Source organism: Melanostigma gelatinosum (genome assembly GCF_949748355.1).
Source record: "Melanostigma gelatinosum genome assembly, chromosome: 23".
NCBI lineage: Eukaryota > Metazoa > Chordata > Actinopteri > Perciformes > Zoarcidae > Melanostigma > Melanostigma gelatinosum.
The window spans coordinates 3,730,947-3,750,378 of NC_136656.1; the positions used below are offsets into that span (position 1 = coordinate 3,730,947).

At 45.0% G+C, this 19,432-nt stretch overlaps 2 protein-coding genes across 3 annotated transcripts; both read left to right on the plus strand.

The window, feature by feature from the left end:
• The first annotated feature begins 416 nt into the window (after positions 1-416).
• nop10 (NOP10 ribonucleoprotein homolog (yeast)) lies at positions 417-1,858 on the plus strand. The gene is made up of 2 exons (XM_079295253.1): positions 417-601; positions 1,456-1,858. Exons 1-2 carry the CDS (start codon positions 548-550, stop codon positions 1,594-1,596), a joined length of 195 nt encoding a protein of 64 aa, XP_079151379.1. The 5' UTR covers positions 417-547; the 3' UTR covers positions 1,597-1,858.
• A 974-nt stretch (positions 1,859-2,832) lies between these two features.
• On the plus strand, positions 2,833-19,108 carry slc12a6 (solute carrier family 12 member 6). Of its 2 annotated transcripts, XM_079295515.1 has the most exons (27): positions 2,833-2,918; positions 4,609-5,204; positions 7,842-7,936; positions 8,064-8,192; positions 8,378-8,524; positions 8,611-8,665; positions 10,050-10,180; positions 10,365-10,606; positions 10,693-10,811; positions 10,897-11,082; positions 11,170-11,334; positions 11,512-11,610; positions 11,844-11,901; positions 12,014-12,188; positions 12,370-12,488; positions 12,696-12,794; positions 12,892-13,011; positions 13,235-13,339; positions 13,842-14,010; positions 14,107-14,302; positions 14,408-14,577; positions 14,650-14,781; positions 14,886-14,993; positions 15,114-15,170; positions 16,638-16,894; positions 16,989-17,122; positions 17,536-19,108. In XM_079295515.1, exons 2-27 carry the CDS (start codon positions 5,006-5,008, stop codon positions 17,625-17,627), a joined length of 3,558 nt encoding a protein of 1,185 aa, XP_079151641.1. In that variant the 5' UTR covers positions 2,833-2,918; positions 4,609-5,005; the 3' UTR covers positions 17,628-19,108. The 2 variants fall into 2 exon arrangements, with proteins under 2 accessions (XP_079151641.1, XP_079151642.1); XM_079295516.1 differs by lacking the exon at positions 15,114-15,170.
• The last annotated feature ends 324 nt before the right edge of the window (positions 19,109-19,432 follow it).

Consider the following 19,432-nt stretch of genomic DNA (forward strand, 5'->3'; position numbering starts at 1 on the left):
TGATAACCAGGGCTAAACTGTTTAGAGGCATCGCGATTTCGCATAATCTCCACCGTGTTCAACACCTTCAATGTTAAATAGAAGATTAGCTTAATTTAAAGTGAAAAGCCCTGAAAAACTTTGTCCATCAGCTTTAATTAACTTTCTGTGACAAATAATACAAACTAAGTCAAATATTATCATAATCATTGTGCTTACCTTTCACGTGAGAGATGATTCATCTCTAACGAATTAATCAGTTTGCATCTGCAGTGTGTTTTAAAAATAAACTTCATTCAGGTTGATTTGTTTTCTTTTGTTTGAAGATAAAAATATTGGAAGCGCTCCAAGGCATTTTATGACGTACTGTATTATGAAACCCCATTTCCCAGGATGCCTAGCGCTCCGAATTCTAAACCGGATATCCGCCCTGCTATCCGAGGAGAAACTCCGCAGCACGTGGAATCCAGAAGAGAGAAAACGTGTTGCCTGCAAATTTTACGTTTTTTCTCGATATAATACAACTTATTTGATATATTTTGAAGCTTTAAAACACGCTAACGTCGAGATGTTCCTGCAGTTTTACGAAAACGAGGGCGGAGACAGAGTCTACACGCTGAAGGTAACGTTGTGTTTACATCCTTCGGATCTAAGTTAAATAATATAATCAATAAGTTACATTCTTATAAACTAATTGTTTGCATATCTAACTGACGTTACTAATCACAAGTTTCCGGAAACCACGTTTGTCTTGCAACTCATACAATCACATTTTCCTCTTCCTGGTGATTTATTGTTGCTTTGTAAAATGTATCTTCAACTTTTTGCTCAATTTTTGAGGCTGAAATAAAGACCACCATAGCTGAATTCACAAAAACTGTTCATTTATTCTTTATCAAACACAAAGGTTACCATGTCTAACACCGCACACAGGAACTAATAAAAGAGAAAATATTCATGAACACACATTTATTTTATCATAAATATAAACAGTGTGTTCCAAATTTAAGCTTAAGCTATAGACAGCGGTGCTTAAGAAATGCAGATTAATTTATTGTAGTTATTACATAACAAGATATATGACGATTGAATTCATCTGCAAAAAAAACAAACAGCATATTTTGGTTTTTGGCCTAAACAAGTAACTTGAAGGTTATAATTGTGAATTAGTGAAAGGCATTTGTTGTTACTTTATACATACGTTATACAGACTTAACTATTAATCAGGTAATCATGAAAATGATTGATACATTAAATGCAAATGAAAAGTAATAGTTAGTTGCAGCCCTGGGACATTCATTCATTGATTGCTATTTTTAAAATGATGAATGGTTAAACACCATTTTATTTCAAAATGATGAATGGTTAAACACCATTTTATTTCCTAATTTAACACCACAAAGAGTTGATTCAGTCAGCTGTGTTGCTCTATTGTTGCATTTATTTAATTCTCTTTCCCGTCTTGGTCCCCAACAGAAGATTTGTCCCGCTGGGCAGCCCACCAGCTCGGCCCACCCGGCTCGCTTCTCCCCGGACGACAAGTTCTCCCGACACCGCGTGACGGTGAAGAAACGCTTCGGCCTTCTGCTCACCCAGCAGCCCAGACCGATTCTGTGAGAGGTGGAAGGACAGGGGTCAGACCGAGAGGTGGAGCGCTGCAGGCGAAGATGGGACTGTAAAGCAAAACAAAACAACAAAAAACACAACTTATGAACGTGCAGCTGGGATTTTTCCTCCGTTTCATTTAGCGGGCTGTACTTGTGTTGGATATCAGTCAGTGATGTCAAGGATCTTCTTTTTATGTACCGTACTTTGTTGACATTCATTTAAGGATGATGTCATTTTGTTTTCATATGGAATAAATGTTTGCTTGATGGTTTGCAGTCGGTCATCTCTGTGTTTAAAGTCCAGACGTGATCATTTAAACAATGAAACCTGAAAAGATTCGTGGAGAAACATTACGAATGCAGATGCAAAAGCATGAGTGCTCAATTGATTGGATTTATTTTAGAATAATGGTGTTATTTGTATGTTTTAGTCTCCTTATTGCACTTATAAATTCCAAAACGTGAAGGTTAAACATCTGTTATTACAAAACAGATCACCCATAAAGTAGACTCGCTTCTTCCTGAATTAAACTACTAATGCACCTCACATCCGAAAGGTACCGGTAATCTGCAGCCAGAGCTTTAAAACAATAAATAAATTATTCTAATCTTATAAACCAGTGTTGGTTAAAAGCCTGCAACTGAAAGGCACATTTACACAATACATATTCAATAGTACATGTACACATTTACTTGGCTTGGTTGATGAGACACTTAGTGGTGGAAGAAATCTCAATACAACGATGTAAAAAACAAAAAAAACTACAGGAGAATTAGCAAAGAAAACAAACATTGCTGTCTAGTGTAATACTTTCCTCTGAAATGTCGTGGAGCAGAAGTATTATGTAGCATAACATGGAAATACTAAAGTACCTCAAAATTGTAATCAAGTACACTAAATAATGGTTACCAGTTGTGACACTCCCTATTTTATATTATGAATCTACTTTAACTTCATATGTATATACATATTGGTATTTCTGTTAAAACTATAATGATTCATGTATTTAAAGATTTAAGTGAAACATTTACAGCATTTACCATTGAAAAGCGTTTTAAACGGCTCTACTGAGTCATTTATTTGTCATCATTTATGGACTACACTTCCCAACCAGCGCACAAACACTTTTTCGTCACCACGCATGCGCTAGCTGTAGGAACTACGGCAAGCGAAATAGGGCCAGCCAGGCGCCTTTCGCATGTTGTGTTTTTTTTTGTTGGACACAAAAAAAAAGTGCCGATAAAACCTGGGAGAGGAGCCAAAATCTTCCCAGATGGAACTGAAAAACAGCCATATGGTGGAGGCCTTTCTTTACGGGAAATTTGAGCCAGGTACGCAATTGTACGTGACTAACGTGTCGAGATTTTCAGTGAGCGTTTTTGTCGCTGTCAGTGAAAAATAGCTTGATGGACCGCGGAGTTTTATCAGCGGCATGGCTAGCATCTAGCTAACGTTAGCTTCGGCTAGCTGAACGGACTGAAGCGAAGCGACCAGCTCACGCGACACAAGCCCCGGGTATCGCCTCCTCAAGTGATGGCCCGGTGCCTGACACTCTTCATTGCATTACGGGTAATTTAAACCAAAAGAAACACAACTTTGTCAGCACCAGGCTAATTCAACTGCGCGCATTTATGAATTTAGCCGGTTTCGATTCCGTTTTTTGTTGATTTAACCGCAGCTTTCTAGTCGGATGCCGCATTCCGACCTCGAGCCAAAACATCTGCATGATTTCTCCTTTTATAAATTATTATAAACTCCTAGTTCTCTGTGTCTGTATTAATAATATCGGGAAGTGTTCACTGAACTGGTTCAAGCCAGAATTATTATATCTCGCTTAATTGGCTTACAGTGGCACGTGAGGATCACCATCAACCGGGCATTCTTTAAGTTGACTAATTAGAGGATGTTTATCCTCATTAATAAATGCGTGTTTGTGGCTAAATACATATTGATTAATGCAGCTGCATTAACGCGAGTGGACAGAGGCTGCTTGGTAAGGAAGCAGCATTACACTATCTCCTTATTTTACCCTCTTTATTCTTTGTTATTCTTAAATATTGCGACCATATTTTGGGAGAGTACTCCTGGTGTTTTGATGCAGTACTTTTTAAATGAATGTGTGGAGTAGAATAACATGGAAATACTAAAGTACAAGTACCTCAAAATTGTATTCAAGTACACTAAATAATGGCTTTGTAACGATGCTGAAGATTGGATTCCTAATGTTCTGAACCATGTAACTCTTAATATTCCTGCTTAGACCAGCTGTGGACAGAAAGAGGAAACATGCTGTCCTGACCACATCTGTTGTAATAGCACGTAATGACAGGGGAACAAATGTCTGCAGTAACCCAAAAAACTCCTCTGGTCTCCTTGCTTGGCCCATTGAGTTCTATGGGGAGAGGCCTGATTGCCCACAGGTGTGAACGTGTTTGTCTCTAGGCTTGTTTCCCAGCCTCCTAGCCTCCTTTTTGCACAATGCATGCTGGGATAGGCCGTGTCGGACAAACGCTGGAAGTTGTTCGTTGAACCAGCCAAACGTGTCTCTTTATCTCCCCGCTTCTTCCCTCCCCTCTGTCCATCTCTGGATGTGGACAGAGGGGGCGAGGCAGCGGTAGAAAGTGCGCTGTGTCTCTGCATGCAGAGTGAGAGGAAACAGCCAGCAGCTACTGGCACAACCGGTTAGAACCGCTCTCCTTTAATAATTAAATTATGAACCGAGCTTAGACAACAGTTCAGCCATATGCGCCTGTCTTGTCCTCCTCCTCCATACCTGTCAAATATTTCTCAGTTAGTTTTGCTCTGTTAATTTACTACAAACGTCCCGTTTAAGGACATACAGGAAATGTGAAACAAATCCGTGTAGAGACGATTATATTAAACATGACGCCTACTTACATTTTAAGGTACATTTAGAGCAGTTGTTTTTTGGCTGTGTGAACTAATTTCTGCTTTGTTTTTCTCCCTCTCTCATCTCGTCTCCATTTCCCTGCGATGACACTTCTTCGGTGCCGTCATTAGAAAGACATTGAGAGAGAAAGACTGCTGTCCTGATCCATGGTCCTCATCCGAGACGTAGCGCAGGAAGCAAAGACGCACTATTTTAAGTGAAAATACACCACGTAATCACACGTTTATAGTGGAGGAGTTTGTACTTGTGTGTCTACTTTTCAGCCGGGATCAGAAAGACTCTCGTGGCCTGTTGCCGACTTTTCCTTCACATGCCTGCTGGCAGCCGACCGCTTTGCTTCAATGGAGAATCACAGCTGCAAGAGGAGGAATTGTAGAGTCCGCCGGTACCTCAGCACCACCTGGGAGATAGCCTAGCTCAGCACCACTAGCTACTCTGTGACAACACACACACACACACACACACAACACCCCTCCCTTTTACTCCCCCCAAAAAAGTGAGTTTGCCATGGCATCGGTGCGCTTCACGGTGACGCCCACCAAGGCGGAGGACCTCCCGGGGCTGTCCGACATGTCGCCCGACATCAGTTCGCGCTCCGGCGCCCGCGTGCGCTTCGGCTCCAGGGAGAGCGTCAACCGGAGCGACCCGCTCAGCGAGGCCACGGCGGGGGGGGCCGAGACGCCGGACCACAGCAACGCGGACCAAGGTGACGAACACACACACACACACACGCGTACATCCACGTAGACATTCAAGGGACAAGATTTTACATGTTTTCATTCAAATTAAAGCCGTGTTCTACCTGTTTCTGGGTGACTGAGTGACACGATAAATATAAAGCAGATCACACACCTCGCCCGCATACCAACCTGTGACTCTGTGGAATCTAATCCCACGATTTCGGTTGCTACAGACGGTGAATACGCCCTTTAATCCATACGTTAAGAGGCGTGTCAGCCGCTCCTCCATGCTGACACACTGGCCTCAGAGGAAAAAGAGGATGTAGTGTCGCAATGGCATTTGCAAAATGGCGCCAAAAACAGCAACACCGTTATTTTGTTTGGATTTGTTTTTCGATACAACCATGGGGCTGTATTGATGGATGTCTGTACATGTGGCAAATAGAAACGGCTAATTGCTAACTCGACACACCTTTAATGGAGCCACAGTGGGAGAAACTCACTGGATTCATAGACGGCCTCATTGGATTTCTGTGTTTTTCCCTCAGATTTTAGATATCAGCCTCTTGCTGCCGTCTGTAGCTGCTTGTGTCTGAGTTTGTTTTTTTAAACTTACTTCAACGTCCATGTCCCTTTTTTGAGTGTAAACATATTTTTGACACACACAGCACACAGTGTCATTCATCAGCTACAGTGTTAACTCCCCCACGCGTCCTCTGCAAAATGAGTTAGACACCGTCACAGTGCAGTGGACACGCTGCCTCGCTCATGTTTTTCTCATCAGTCGAGTGTGTTCTCATGTCTTTATTCTGGTCTGTTGACTGTGTAAAGGTAGTCCAGGGAGCACAAGCTAATTCAACACAACCCACTGACGTGTGTCCAAAATGTCGCTTTTAGTGAAAGTAAAAAGATGTTTTTGACGTCTCTCCGGGTCATGAAGCTCTTTATTTGAGAGCTTGACTTCAGGGCTGCACGGCCAAACAAGCAGCGGTTTCAGCTTCATGCTACTCAGCAGACGTTGAGGACTCTAAGAGGACATAGTGGAGCCGAAGCGGAAAGGAGGCAGGAGGAGTGGAGTTATTTTCAGAGAAGGTCAGATGCTCTGTGATCCTCTGTTGCGTTTTTTTAAATTTTTGACACCAATTAAGTCGGCTGTTAGAAGTTGATGTGGTCACAGCATGCGGTCCACATCTGGCCGCTGTGGCTTTCTGCTTCACTGAGCACACAGACACACACACACAGCTGCGTTCCCCTGTTTAAAGAGTGTGTGTGTTTGATTTTTCCTGCTCTAGTGACTCAAAGGTGTCTGTGGAAAGTTTTTGTTTTTATCAAATTAGGACTGCAACAAATTCTTTTCTTTATCAATCACATCTGTTAATTAGGTTCTTAATTAACAATTAATGACAGCCCTGTATCAAATCATCAAAATTCTCCCAGCCGTCGGTGCACCGGCAGTATTAAGTGTTATATTAAGTGTTGTTGTGATCCTGTTGTGTGCTGAAGACGTCGGTGTTATCAGTCTGAGCACTCACAAAATATTTACGTCGATAAAATGTCGTCCGTCAGGATCATCGGGTCACGTGTTGAACATCACAGGACCAGATCACGCGACTGTGAGCATCTGTATTTACCCAGAATGCCTTTGGTTTTTTATTAGTAAAGAATTGATACGACAAGGGTTAAACATGCTGTTAATGATCAACATCATGAGCAAAAAAGCCCAAATATCTTGTTGGTTAATCTTCTCCTTCCACCACGCCTGCATGAATACTAACGAGTAGTTTTCACTGGTGTGGCGTCGGTTTCACACTCGCTATCTTTCGCCAAATGAAGCGCCGCGAACAGGAGGGGAAGTCACCGCCCACCAGCCAAATGCTGTTTCAAAGAAAAATAAATCTCTTTACATATTAACTTTTCCTCTGCGTGTAACTGAGACACTGTGCCGCCGTACGGCAGCTTAATAACGGAAACCCTGCGACTGGTTTTGTTTTTCTTTCAGGTTCATCGGGTTATTTGTCAGTTAAATCAATTTCCCCATCTGTTTGTGATGTTGACTCACTTCTTCTTCACGCATTTCTGTAACGAACTGACCCGTGCTCGAGTCACATGTCGGCGTCCGTCTTGCCGGATGTGACGCTGCGTTACGGCCGCTCGCTGCCGTCGGCGTGACTGCGGCGGAGCAGCCGAGGGAAGTGATGTTGCTGACTCAGGTGCTGCTGATGCAGTCGTCTGTGCTGACTGAGGCGGAAATTAACCGGCATCAAACAGTGTGTGTGTGTGTGTGTGTGTGTGAGAAACATTCTGTCAGATGACCATATGAACTTTGAAACAGGCTTTGCTTTAGACGGCTAACGGTTATTTAATTATTGACTAATCGGATCAATTAATCACTAACGGCTATCGCACTTTTCATGTAAACAGAAATCACAGACTGTTGGGTCATGACAGTCGCGGAGCTTCATTGCGTGAATGATATATTGACAAAATATATTAAGAAGAACAACCTGAAGATAATTAGAATAATGGAGTAAATCAATCCGAGTGAATACCGTCCAGAGTTTCACCTGTTTTACTCCTAAAGTCCCCGTTTTTGTTGCTGCTCGACAAAGAAACACCGACTTTGAAAGTGTTTTTAGTAAAGGTTTCTCTCTCTTTGTGTCTAGGTGATGGAAACTCAAAGGTCTCTAGCGTGTACATCAACAACACTCACGGGGGGGATGACGACGACTTCTACGACAGGAACTTGGCCTTATTTGAGGTTCGAATTACAAAAAATCAAAGATCAAATAAACTAAATCCCCCTGCCCTCCATCTTTATCTCTATTCCCTGTCCTTGCTCTTACTCTTCTTCTCTCCCTTCACGTCTCTACTCTTTCCCGTCCCAGGAGGAGATGGACACCCGGCCGAAGGTGTCGTCTCTGCTCAACCGTCTGGCCAACTACACCAACCTGACGCAGGGGGCCAAGGAGCACGAGGAGGCCGAGAGCATCGGCGAGAAGAAGAAAGCCAACAAGGTAGAACATTTAAAGGGACAGTTTCCGATCTTTCGAACGTGAGGTGCTTATCCACAGCAACAGACAGCAGTGCGAGCACAGGAAGGCCAGGAAACAACGATGTCTAAATTAATATTACGTACGATGTTCAGCCTTTGACGCTCAATCATCAACAGAACTTAATTTTTGTCCCGCCCCTCTGGTAGTCTCCTCAGATGGGGACGTTTATGGGCGTGTACCTGCCTTGCCTCCAGAACATCTTCGGCGTCATCCTGTTCCTGCGGTTGACCTGGGTGGTGGGGAGCGCTGGTGTGCTGCAGGGCCTCTGCATCGTCTTCATATGCTGCTGCTGTGTGAGTGTTTCGGTGTCCGCACATGCAGGACGAGTCAAAACCATGTAAAACACTCTGAAGATCTGTGTCTCACTGTCTCTCTGCAGACGCTGTTGACCGCGATATCGATGAGTGCGATCGCCACCAACGGAGTCGTACCAGGTATTCCTCCGTCTTTGACTCCTCCCCTTCCGTTCTTTACCGACACGTGGCGTAAATGGCCCCGGTGTAACGTGGTAATCTCTTAATCTGACTCTCGCAGCAGATAGGTGAATCTTTTTTTTACCGTTTTTATGGACTTCAATCAGCAAAGTGACCTCTTCAGCCCTCTGAACCCCAGAAAAATATACCGTTTATCAGACGAAAACAGACTTTATTAACAGATTCTCAATTATTTCAACGGTCCTTGAACACACCATGTGTGACGAAGGCTTCCATCAGGAAAAGCAACCGAATCAAAGCTTAAAATCTTGATTTTACATCAAATTCACTTTATTCATTCATGTCTCATTTGTGGGCACTTTTTGTAGAATAAACTTGCATGTTTTTCTTAATGATTTCTGGCTTCTAACTGTGTTTTACTGCTCGAAGGACATGTTTGAGTTCTGGCCACTTCTAGCTATGATTGTGCCGTTTCCACAGAGGTGTAGGACTTTTATATTGCAGTGAAAAACGAGCCCACGGAGAGTAAAATGTAACCGGAGGAATTAAAACTTCTTGGAGTTCACCGGGCTGGATGTTCATTCAGAAGTTTCCCTTTTGAGACTTCCTGCTCCTCTTCCAGCGACGAATCAGTTTTTCTAATGAGTGTTATTTCTGTTTGTCCCGTCTCTCCCTCTGGCCACCTCTCTGCTGTCTCTGTCTGTACACACATTTAAAAACAAACAGGATATTTGACTTTACCGCCAGACGAATATCCCAAATGTCAAAAGTCGTGCGTTCTTCCCACCAACATGTGACATTTACTCTGACTGAACGTAGAATGGAAACCTCTCGGTAACATAGAGAAGCAATCTAACATGTTTGGTGTCAGACATTTCATACCTGAACTCACCTGAACAGCCTCTCATGCTTCCTCACCACCTCATCTCCGATGGTAGTTGCTGCTGAATGAATGTAGACGACTGTTCGTTCATTCACATTCATTCCTTTCCTGTTAACATTAATGTGATTGTCTGTCTAACGTTCACCTTTTTTGCTAAAGGCCAGAGTTGCATTTGGGAAACCAAACACTGGGTTCTGAGTCAGTAGTGGATTTGTAGTTTCTCTTACTTGTAGTTCTTCCTCCTCCGATGTGTCATGTAGAACATTATGCTTATTTCTTCAAGCATAGGATGACTTCCTCTCATCAGCTGTTCTCTCTCTCTCGTTACCTCCTAACATCATAATGGTACTAACATCCATCCCTCTCTCTCTCTTTATGTCCCATTTCCTCTTCTACCACCCTGCTTTCTCTCTCTCCTCACATTTCCACTTCTTTCAACCCTGATGTACAACCTGCCCCGCTCTCTTTCTTCTCCTCCTCCTCCTCCTCCTCCTCCTCCAGCGGGAGGCGCCTACTTCATGATCAGCCGCTCTCTGGGTCCAGAGTTTGGGGGGGCGGTGGGCCTGTGCTTCTACCTGGGCACCACCTTCGCTGGAGCCATGTACATCCTGGGAGCCATCGAGATCCTTCTGGTGGGTTTTTTCATCATCGTTACGATCTTCCTCCTTTTTGTTGAGAAACTGTTACGGGATTAAATAAACCGATGGGAATCTATGTTTTTGACCGTTCAGGCATGTTAAACACCTGGCAGATCGAGATGCGTATTGCAAAAATCAAATAAAAGTCTTTCCATCGTCTCTCCTCTCCCTCCCACAGATGTACATCGCGCCTAAGGCGGCCATCTTTGAGTCCAAGCACCCTGAAGGCGAAGGGGCGGCCATGTTGAACAACATGCGGGTCTACGGCTCAATCTGCCTCCTCCTGATGTCCCTGCTGGTCTTCGTGGGCGTGAAGTACGTCAACAAACTGGCCTCCATCTTCCTGGCCTGCGTCATCGTCTCCATCGTCTCCATCTACGTCGGCGCGCTGGTCTCCGCCTTCAAACCGCCGCATTTCCCGTAAGTGTTGACGAAAGACGGATCCGTTAACTCTGCGTGCTTTATTTTTTATTTTTTTTGACTGACCGATGGGCTTCCGTCCGCAGCGTGTGCATGCTGGGAAACAGAACTATCAGCGGACATGAAGTCGGCAACGACCAATGTTGCAAAACCCTCCCGCTGCAGATTAAAGAGGAGGAAGTCGACAACTTCACAATATTTAATGGTGGGTACCATCAATCAGGAATCGTCTCGTAATCACACACACTGGTTCAGGGTTTCTTTTGACACACTGTATTCCTCCTGTTTAGAAAACGGCACCATGGTCCCGACGTTTGACCCCAGCCTGGACCCCCCTCTGCCGGAGAAGACCACATATCTGTGGAAGCAGTTTTGCCAGGGACCCGAGATCAACTCCTCCTGTGACGAGTACTTCCTCTCCAACAACTTCTCCCAGATCGAAGGGATCCCCGGTCTGGCCAGCGGGGTCATTTCAGGTAGAGTGTGTGTGTGAGTGTGTATTTATATACATGTATACAATAAATCCGTCACTAACGAGCACACGTTGACGCTGGTCCTCGTAGAGAACCTGTGGAGCTCCTACCTCAGCAGAGGGGACGTGTTGGAGAAAGGCTCTGTCAGCTCCTCTCCCGACGCTCACCCGGCCTCCACTCACCAGCCCTACGTGTTCGCCGACATCACCACCTCCTTCACGCTGCTGGTGGGCATCTTCTTCCCCTCTGTCACAGGTACAGGCTGACTCCTTTTGGTTCTTTCTTACAGAAATGTGTAAACATCCTGTTGCTAGGATAACACAGTAGGTGTGATATTGATTTATTTTTACTCACTCCGTACAATAGAATTAAACGGTTCAAAAAGTGTGTTAATGATCCCGTTAATTGAGCTGATCTTCTTCTCTTCCGCAGGAATCATGGCTGGTTCCAACCGGTCGGGGGATCTGAAAGACGCCCAGCGCTCCATCCCCATCGGGACCATTCTCGCCATCCTCACCACCTCCATCGTCTGTATCCCTTCACGTCATATTGGGAAAATAGTTTAAAAACGACCTGCTAAAGAAATACTAGCTTTTTCCTACGACTTACTGTCTTTTCACGTTGCTGTTGAGTTATCTATTTCATTCTTTATGCCTCGTGACTTTAGCTCTATTTTATCAAAAAGGCACTTATCGTAGGATGCATGTGATCTGATTTTGATTCCACTGCTTGAGCGTCTCTTTTCCTGACTGCTGTGCATCCAGACCTGACCAGCGTGATCTTGTTTGGAGCCTGCATCGACGGGGTGGTCCTCAGAGACAAGTCAGTACAGCCGCTCTGCATTCATACATATGTGTGTGTGTTACGTCCTGAGATTCTTTTGCGTTTGATTCGTAATATTTGCGTCCTTTAAATATGCGTTTGCCTCCTGCAGGTTTGGAGACTCCGTTAAAGGGAACCTGGTGGTGGGGACTCTGGCCTGGCCGACTCCCTGGATCATTGTGATTGGCTCGTTCTTCTCGACGTGTGGCGCCGGCCTCCAGTCGCTGACCGGCGCTCCTCGGCTCCTGCAGGCCATCGCGAAGGACAACATCATCCCCTTCCTCCGGGTTAGAGCTGCAAATACTCCATTTTCATTACAGGGACCCAAGATTTACACAATATGTGTCTTAAATTGATTTTTGGGGGGTAACTTGTAACCCGTTTTCAGTCTGATTTGCTTGTTGCACCTGTTTGTGTGTGTGTGTATTTAGTTTCCCTCTCTCTGCTTCTGTGTGCGTGTTTCTTCAGGTGTTTGGCCATGGGAAGGCTAACGGGGAGCCCACCTGGGCCCTGCTGCTGACAGCCCTGATAGCCGAGCTGGGGATCCTCATCGCCTCTCTGGACCTGGTGGCTCCCATCCTAACAATGTGAGACACTGTGTGTGTGTGTGTGTGTGTGTGTGTGTGTGTGTGTGTGTGTGTGTGTGTGTGTGTGTGTGTGTGTGTGTGTGTGTGTGTGTGTGTGTGTGTGTGTGTGTGTGTGTGTGTGTGTGTGTGTGTGTGTGTGTGGGCAGTAATTGGAACTTGTATGTTACTCCCTCGGGGGCTTCGGCTCATTATTTGTTCTTTATTTAGGTTCTTCCTGATGTGTTATCTGTTTGTGAACCTGGCCTGTGGCCTCCAGACTCTCCTGAGGACGCCCAACTGGAGGCCGCGCTTCTCCTATTACCACTGGTACGAACACACACACACTCACTCTCACCCTCTCTCACTCTCTTTCTGAGTCTCTCTTTCTCTCACACACACTGATCTGTGCCTCTGGTGTGTCCAGGACCTTGTCGTTTTTGGGGATGACTATCTGCCTGGCGCTCATGTTCATATCCTCCTGGTACTACGCAATCGTTGCCATGGTGATCGCCGGCATGATCTACAAGTACATTGAGTACCACGGGTATGTTGCTATGGAGATGTACCCCCCCCCCCCCCCCCCGATGGTACATGTACAGCATGCTCAAGAGTGCTGTGTGTGTGTGTGTTTAGAAGTATCTGTGTGTCTATTTCCAGTGTGAGTCATCCATGTTTGTTTCTTTGAGTGTGTGTCAGAAGAGGCCACAATATACACAGTGTGTATCATGCAGTACATACATGTTTCCCTTTGTGTGCGTGTGTATCAGAGCGGAGAAGGAGTGGGGGGATGGGATCCGCGGTCTCTCGCTCAGCGCTGCCCGATATGCTCTCCTGAGGTTGGAGGAGGGACCGCCGCACACCAAGAACTGGAGGTACATCAGCACCTCTTACAACCTGTCATCACGTCCTTTTTATAAGTGCCCCATTAAGCGCAGCATGCATGGCATCCATTAAATAGCTTTACATCACCAGTCTGCTTTACCGGCGGCCCTTCAGCGACTCTACTTGGAGTATCTCCCAATGCTCTTAACCCTTTGAGCTCTGCAGTAGAAATAGTCCACGGCTGACATTATTTGAGCTATGTAAACTACATTTTCTAGTTTTTGAGCGGTGTACAAAGGCGTTGATAGTTTCATGCACATCACGTAAAGACGCCATCGCAGGCTGTTGTGTTTTTATTTTAGATGAATTATACCGGATCATGTAAACAACGGTCACAACGGATAGTGAGACGTATTTAGTCTCATACTACTAAACAGAAAACTACATTTTTCGGGCAATACTCGTGAAACCTTTTCAATGCATCCTTTATATTCTCCTTGGAACAAGCTGCTGTTATTGATTCTTAAAACCCACATCCCCGCTCCTCTCCAGGCCTCAGGTGTTGGTCTTGCTAAAACTGGACGAGGACGCCCACGTCAAGTCTCCTCGCCTGCTGACGTTCGCCAGCCAGCTGAAGGCGGGGAAAGGCCTGACCATCGTCGGCACCGTCGTCTCCGGCAACTTCCTGCAGAGCTACGGCGAGGCCCTCGCTGCCGAGCAGGTGGGAGGTTCGATCTTGGCAGCGCGGCGCGTGGTGCGCTCCACGTGAAGGGTTTTTGGTCAGTCTGTAGACCTAGTTACCTTCTACCTCTTTCAGACTCTGAAGCACCTGATGGATAAGGAGCGCGTGAAGGGCTTCTGTCAGTGCATCGTGGCCCAGAAGCCGCGTGAAGGTATCAGCCACATGATCCAGTCCAGCGGCCTGGGAGGCATGAAGCCCAACACCGTGGTGATGGGCTGGCCTCACGCCTGGAGGCAAAGCGAGGACCCACAGGCCTGGAAGACCTTCATCAGTGAGTCGAACAGGATGGAAAATACCTCCTTTCTTTCCCTGATCTCGTGAGTTCTTATTTCTCTGAGCTAGCAGGCTAACAGCACCGCCTCTCTCTTCCCTCCAGACACGGTGCGGGTGACAACGGCGGCCCACTTGGCCCTGCTGGTGCCCAAAAACATCTCCCTCTTCCCCAGCAACAGCGAGCACTGCGCAGAGGGCTACATCGACGTCTGGTGGATCGTCCACGATGGGGGGATGCTAATGCTGCTGCCCTTCCTGCTGCGCCAACACAAGGTGCGTGTTTCTTTTTTCTGTATTTGAACACATTTTGAAACGTCTCTAGTCTAAGTGTCCTCTCTTTCTCAGGTGTGGCGTAAGTGTGGCATGCGAATCTTCACGGTAGCCCAGATGGAGGATAACTCCATCCAGATGAAGAAGGATCTGGCAACCTTCCTCTATCACCTCCGCATTGAGGCCGAGGTGGAAGTGGTTGAGATGGTAGGCGTCTCACAACTATTAGGGTGGTTTATCTCTTGACATTTTGATTCATTTGAATTGTGTTGGCCACAAAGCTCATCTATATCATTGTTTTCCCTCCTCAGCACGACAGCGACATCAGTGCGTACACCTACGAGAGGACCCTGATGATGGAGCAGAGGTCTCAGATGCTCCGACAGATGCGACTGTCGAAATCGGACCGGGAAAAAGAGGTAAACTCGGGTCGGGCGCTCGCGAGCATCTTTTTCCGTCGGGTCATCAGTTGTGTACGAGGTCAGCCGTGGCATACTCGTTCTGATCTGTCTGTGGTTGTCGTGCATCATTTCTATCAGGGAAATCCTGGTAGCGGCAGCAGTAGGACAGAGGCAGGTGGAGCTACAAGGTCTCAGGTGAGGTCAGTTTAAAGGTAGTAAGACCTTCTGTTGGTTAAAACCAAAGCTCCAGTGATTTAAAAATATACAGAAACCTTAAACGTTATAATTAAACAGAAATAATAGGACAAATGTCATTTTTAAATCAAATTCTCTGAGATAATTGTTATTTTCTTCAATGATTTCCACATAAAACCAGACGTTAGGAGACTTAAAAGAAGGAAAGACTTTATTTTAAGGACAGGCGTTTGCTAGCTCCACCCATAATCTGAGATCACTTATATCCGCGTCTGTCTGTCGGTAACGTATTTTCTCAATTGAACAGTCGGAACAGCTTCTCCCGTTCAGCTTTAATATTAAGTTTCGTGTCATTATCTTTCTCCTTGGCCTCCTCAGCGGGCACGCTGGAGTTTTGATGATGTAAGTTTACTGGGCGCACAGTCGTGAAGCTGTGGTAAAGCTAGTAGACGCACAGTTAAAGTGAAGAGCACGTGTTTTTAGATCAGTGAATCCTTCAGATAAAGACGAAAAATGAAAGTGACTGTTTTTGGGCCTTTTTTAAAATCAACATACAAATAATAATTCACCAATAAATGCACATTTAGGTAGCATATTAGCATATTTACTGGGAAGAAGACATTGAATCCTCACTAAGAGCTCCGTAAGATCAGATCTCACATTTATTGCACTCTAAATTCACTAAATTCATCGTTCATCTGACATGTTCAGTTCTTAAAAGTCTCTTTATCTGAAGGATTCAATGTAGAGTTTGTCCAATAATGAAGTTCATATATGCTGATCGGAGTCTTTCACTTATTAAACTGCCTTTAAGAGCAGTAAAGAAACCTCTTTTTATTTCTCACTTCTGAGTTTCAGTTGCCATTTGACTCTTTTCAGATCCGTCCCTGTAGATGTTCTCCAGTGCGTCCGCTAGACTAGATCATGTAGCCTGTGGTTTGTATTAGCAGGTTAGGTAACCTTGTGTTGTCTGTAGGCGTAGCTGTCCCTCAGGTACAGGAGTGTTTGAGTCAACATCTCAAACACCTGAGGAGACAGAGAGAGAGAGAGGGGGGAGTGAAGAGTTTGGTATGGGAGAGCAGGGGTGTAGAACTTGAAATGTGCAGATCTCCGCCAGGTGTGTCTGCCACCACCACTGCTGTATTGTGTGATTTTTAAATGAATACAACACACAACTGGCTACAACACCAACGGCGACCACACAAAAAACAAGAAGCGACGTATGCAGGCAATCAGCTCGAAGTCGCCGTTGAAGACACTCCATGCCAAAAAAGAACATAAAACTCACCAAGAGAATGCGGTCGTAACTGGGCAACCAAAATATTATGCAGAATGTGAGATTAGCCCCGGACAGACACAGAGATGCACACTCACTCACACACCTGATTTCATAGCTCTCCTGGCGGATAATAAAGGTTGAGATGAGGAAAGACGTGGGTTGTTTTTGTGTCTTTGTGCCGAAACCAGGCCCAGCTGGTGAAAGACCGTAACTCCATGCTGCGGCTGACGAGCATCGGATCCGACGATGAAGACGACACGGACGGCGGGGAGCGAGACAGGCCGACAAACGCAGCCACCGGAGGCGGCGGCGGCGGCGGCGGCACCACCGAGCACCACCGGCGAGTCCAGATGACCTGGACCAAAGAGAAGTCGTCGCAGTACAGAGCCATGCACTCTGGCTGCTCCACGCCGGAGGGCTTCAGGGACATGCTCAGCATGCGGCCGTGAGCGCACAACAACACAATCACACCTTCTGTTGGCATTGCAGTTCGTTTTAAGAGGTTGTTGAGCGCATCTCGTTTTTTTTTCCCCCTTCAGGGACCTCTCCAACGTCAGGCGGATGCACACCGCCGTCAAGCTCAACGAGGTCATCGTCAACAAATCCCACGATGCCCGGCTCGTCCTGCTCAACATGCCGGGACCCCCCAGGAACACGGACGGAGACGAGAACTGTATCCTTTTAACGCCACGGGTTGCACTTTTTCAGTTATTTAACCAAATTAAATATTTGAGCTCCCAGGAGGCTTCATCAGAAGTGCTTGTCTGATGGTCAAATAGCGTCAGAAACCCGACAATTTCTGCAACTTTCCCAAAAACCTTCAGCTCTCTCTAGCTCTCTATTTTTAAATTCTTGCCACCGATATTTCTGTCACTTTTTCAAACAACCGAGTGCAACATCATGAGTGTCTTCAAAGGAAAGACACATGTTTTTCAACCTTTGGTTGTGTTTTATACTCCAGCGCATGAGATGATACAGAAGTATCATCCATCGATCCGTTATCTCGACCAGCTCATCCTGCGCAGGGTTCTGGGTGCATGTCCAACACACTCCATAAACTCCTAACCTCCTTAACTTGCCGACCAGACATGGAGTTCCTCGAGGTCCTGACGGAGGGATTGGAGCGCGTCCTGTTGGTGAGGGGTGGGGGGAGTGAAGTCATCACCATCTACTCCTGATTGGACAAAAAACAGAGGAAGCCGGCGTTTGAAGACGCAGCCGATCGTGCAGAAGTGAGCGAAAGGAGGAGATGTTTTTTTAGGGGGGGGGGGGCCGTGAGAGGCGGTCACGCCCGTCAACTCCCCCCCCCCCCCCCCCCCTTTTTTTTTCTTTTTTTCATCGTCACACCTTTCTGTCATGACGAGGGTTTCCATTCCACTTACGTCAAGCTACAGAAATGCCAACACAATTCCACGAACGAGCAGAAAAAATAAATACGAGTGATCAGCTGTGCGTGTGTGTGAAAGTCATCCACCTGAGGGAGGGTTGGTTTGCTGGAGAAGGACCAGGGTCTGTGTTTGGGCCGGTGGACCAGTGAATGTGACGAAATATTAAAAACGTAGAGCGCGAGAGGCTGTGAGGCGTCCCACAAACGGAGCAGTCATTCCACTGACGAGACTCAGGGTTGCTTTTTGTACAGAATGTATTTTGGAAGAAGATGCGAGTGTCTGGATCCAGTGTGTTTTTGTTTTTCTCCTTGAAGACACGGTGAAGTTTATTACAATATTACATGAATAATGAGAGAAGTAACGTCAAAGGAAGGGAGGAGCCTCTAGTTTTAAACCTGCTGACTGGTTCATTTAAAGAAAATCTGTTTTTGTAGCGGGTCTGTACTGTAATGTATCATGACAATTTTTGCCTCTTTTTTGTTTTAATTTCTTTAAGTTGAGACTCTACTGTTAGAATGGTTTGTTGGTCAAAACTTGCTGCTTTTTATCACAATCTGTCGTCTGGTACGGAGGCCCATTACCGCAAGGAAAAGGTAGAAAGAAACTGCTAAAATGAATAGTTACAAAGGCAAAATTATTAGATAAAGAAATCATGTTCACAACAATTTTTTAACTTACGAAGTGATAATTATGTCACTTCTTAAGTTACGAATTCAAGTCAAAATGATGACTTAACAAGGCCGATATATGACAAGATAAGATAATGGATAATGTCGTGTCGTGCCATAAGCTGACTGCGAGAGATCGGTCATGTGAGACGTTGGCAGCGTAGAGTGACCATCGTGGAGAGGACTCAGCACTGCATGCTGTTAACATGTCACTTTGAGAGGTGTGTGTGTGTCACGTGTGTTCATTTGACACATTATGGTGTTTCCCATTCCCTCTGAGAATATTGGCTGCTTTGTGTAGCGTGAGCTTGTGCCCTGAAACTCCACCTAAACAAAACCTGCTGACATCAGTGTGTGTGTCTGAAAGAGTGTGTGTGTGTGTGAGCTTGTTACTAAAGTAAGGAGCTGTAAACTAGAGGTGTTGCTTTTGTTCTTTTTCTTTTCTACAGTGTTATCATGCAGGGATTATTTGATGTTCATAGTTTGTTTTTCCTAAACTTTTTTTTTTCTTTTTTTTCTTGCTTGTACATAAAGACAAAAATGAATTTCACGTTTTATCTTTTTTTAATTACATTAATATAAAAAAAACAAGGAATCCTAAAAAACAGCTTGAAAAAAAAAATACGGGAAGAAATAAAGCAATTTTGAAAGAAAAGTGACAAGATCTGTGATTTATTTTGTTTTATTGAACTTCAATGACAAAGTGTCTGTTTGATATTGGTATTAATATGTATCCGAATTTATTAACAAGATGCTAAGAGATTCATCGGGAGGAATTCTGATACAAATAATTTAAGTCATTTATTATTTATCAGAATATATATAAAAGCAAATTTATAATGGAAAAACATCATTTTTTTAAATGTATTTTATCCAATACCTTTCATCTTGAATGTTAACATTTTATATTTATAAATATATTCTATA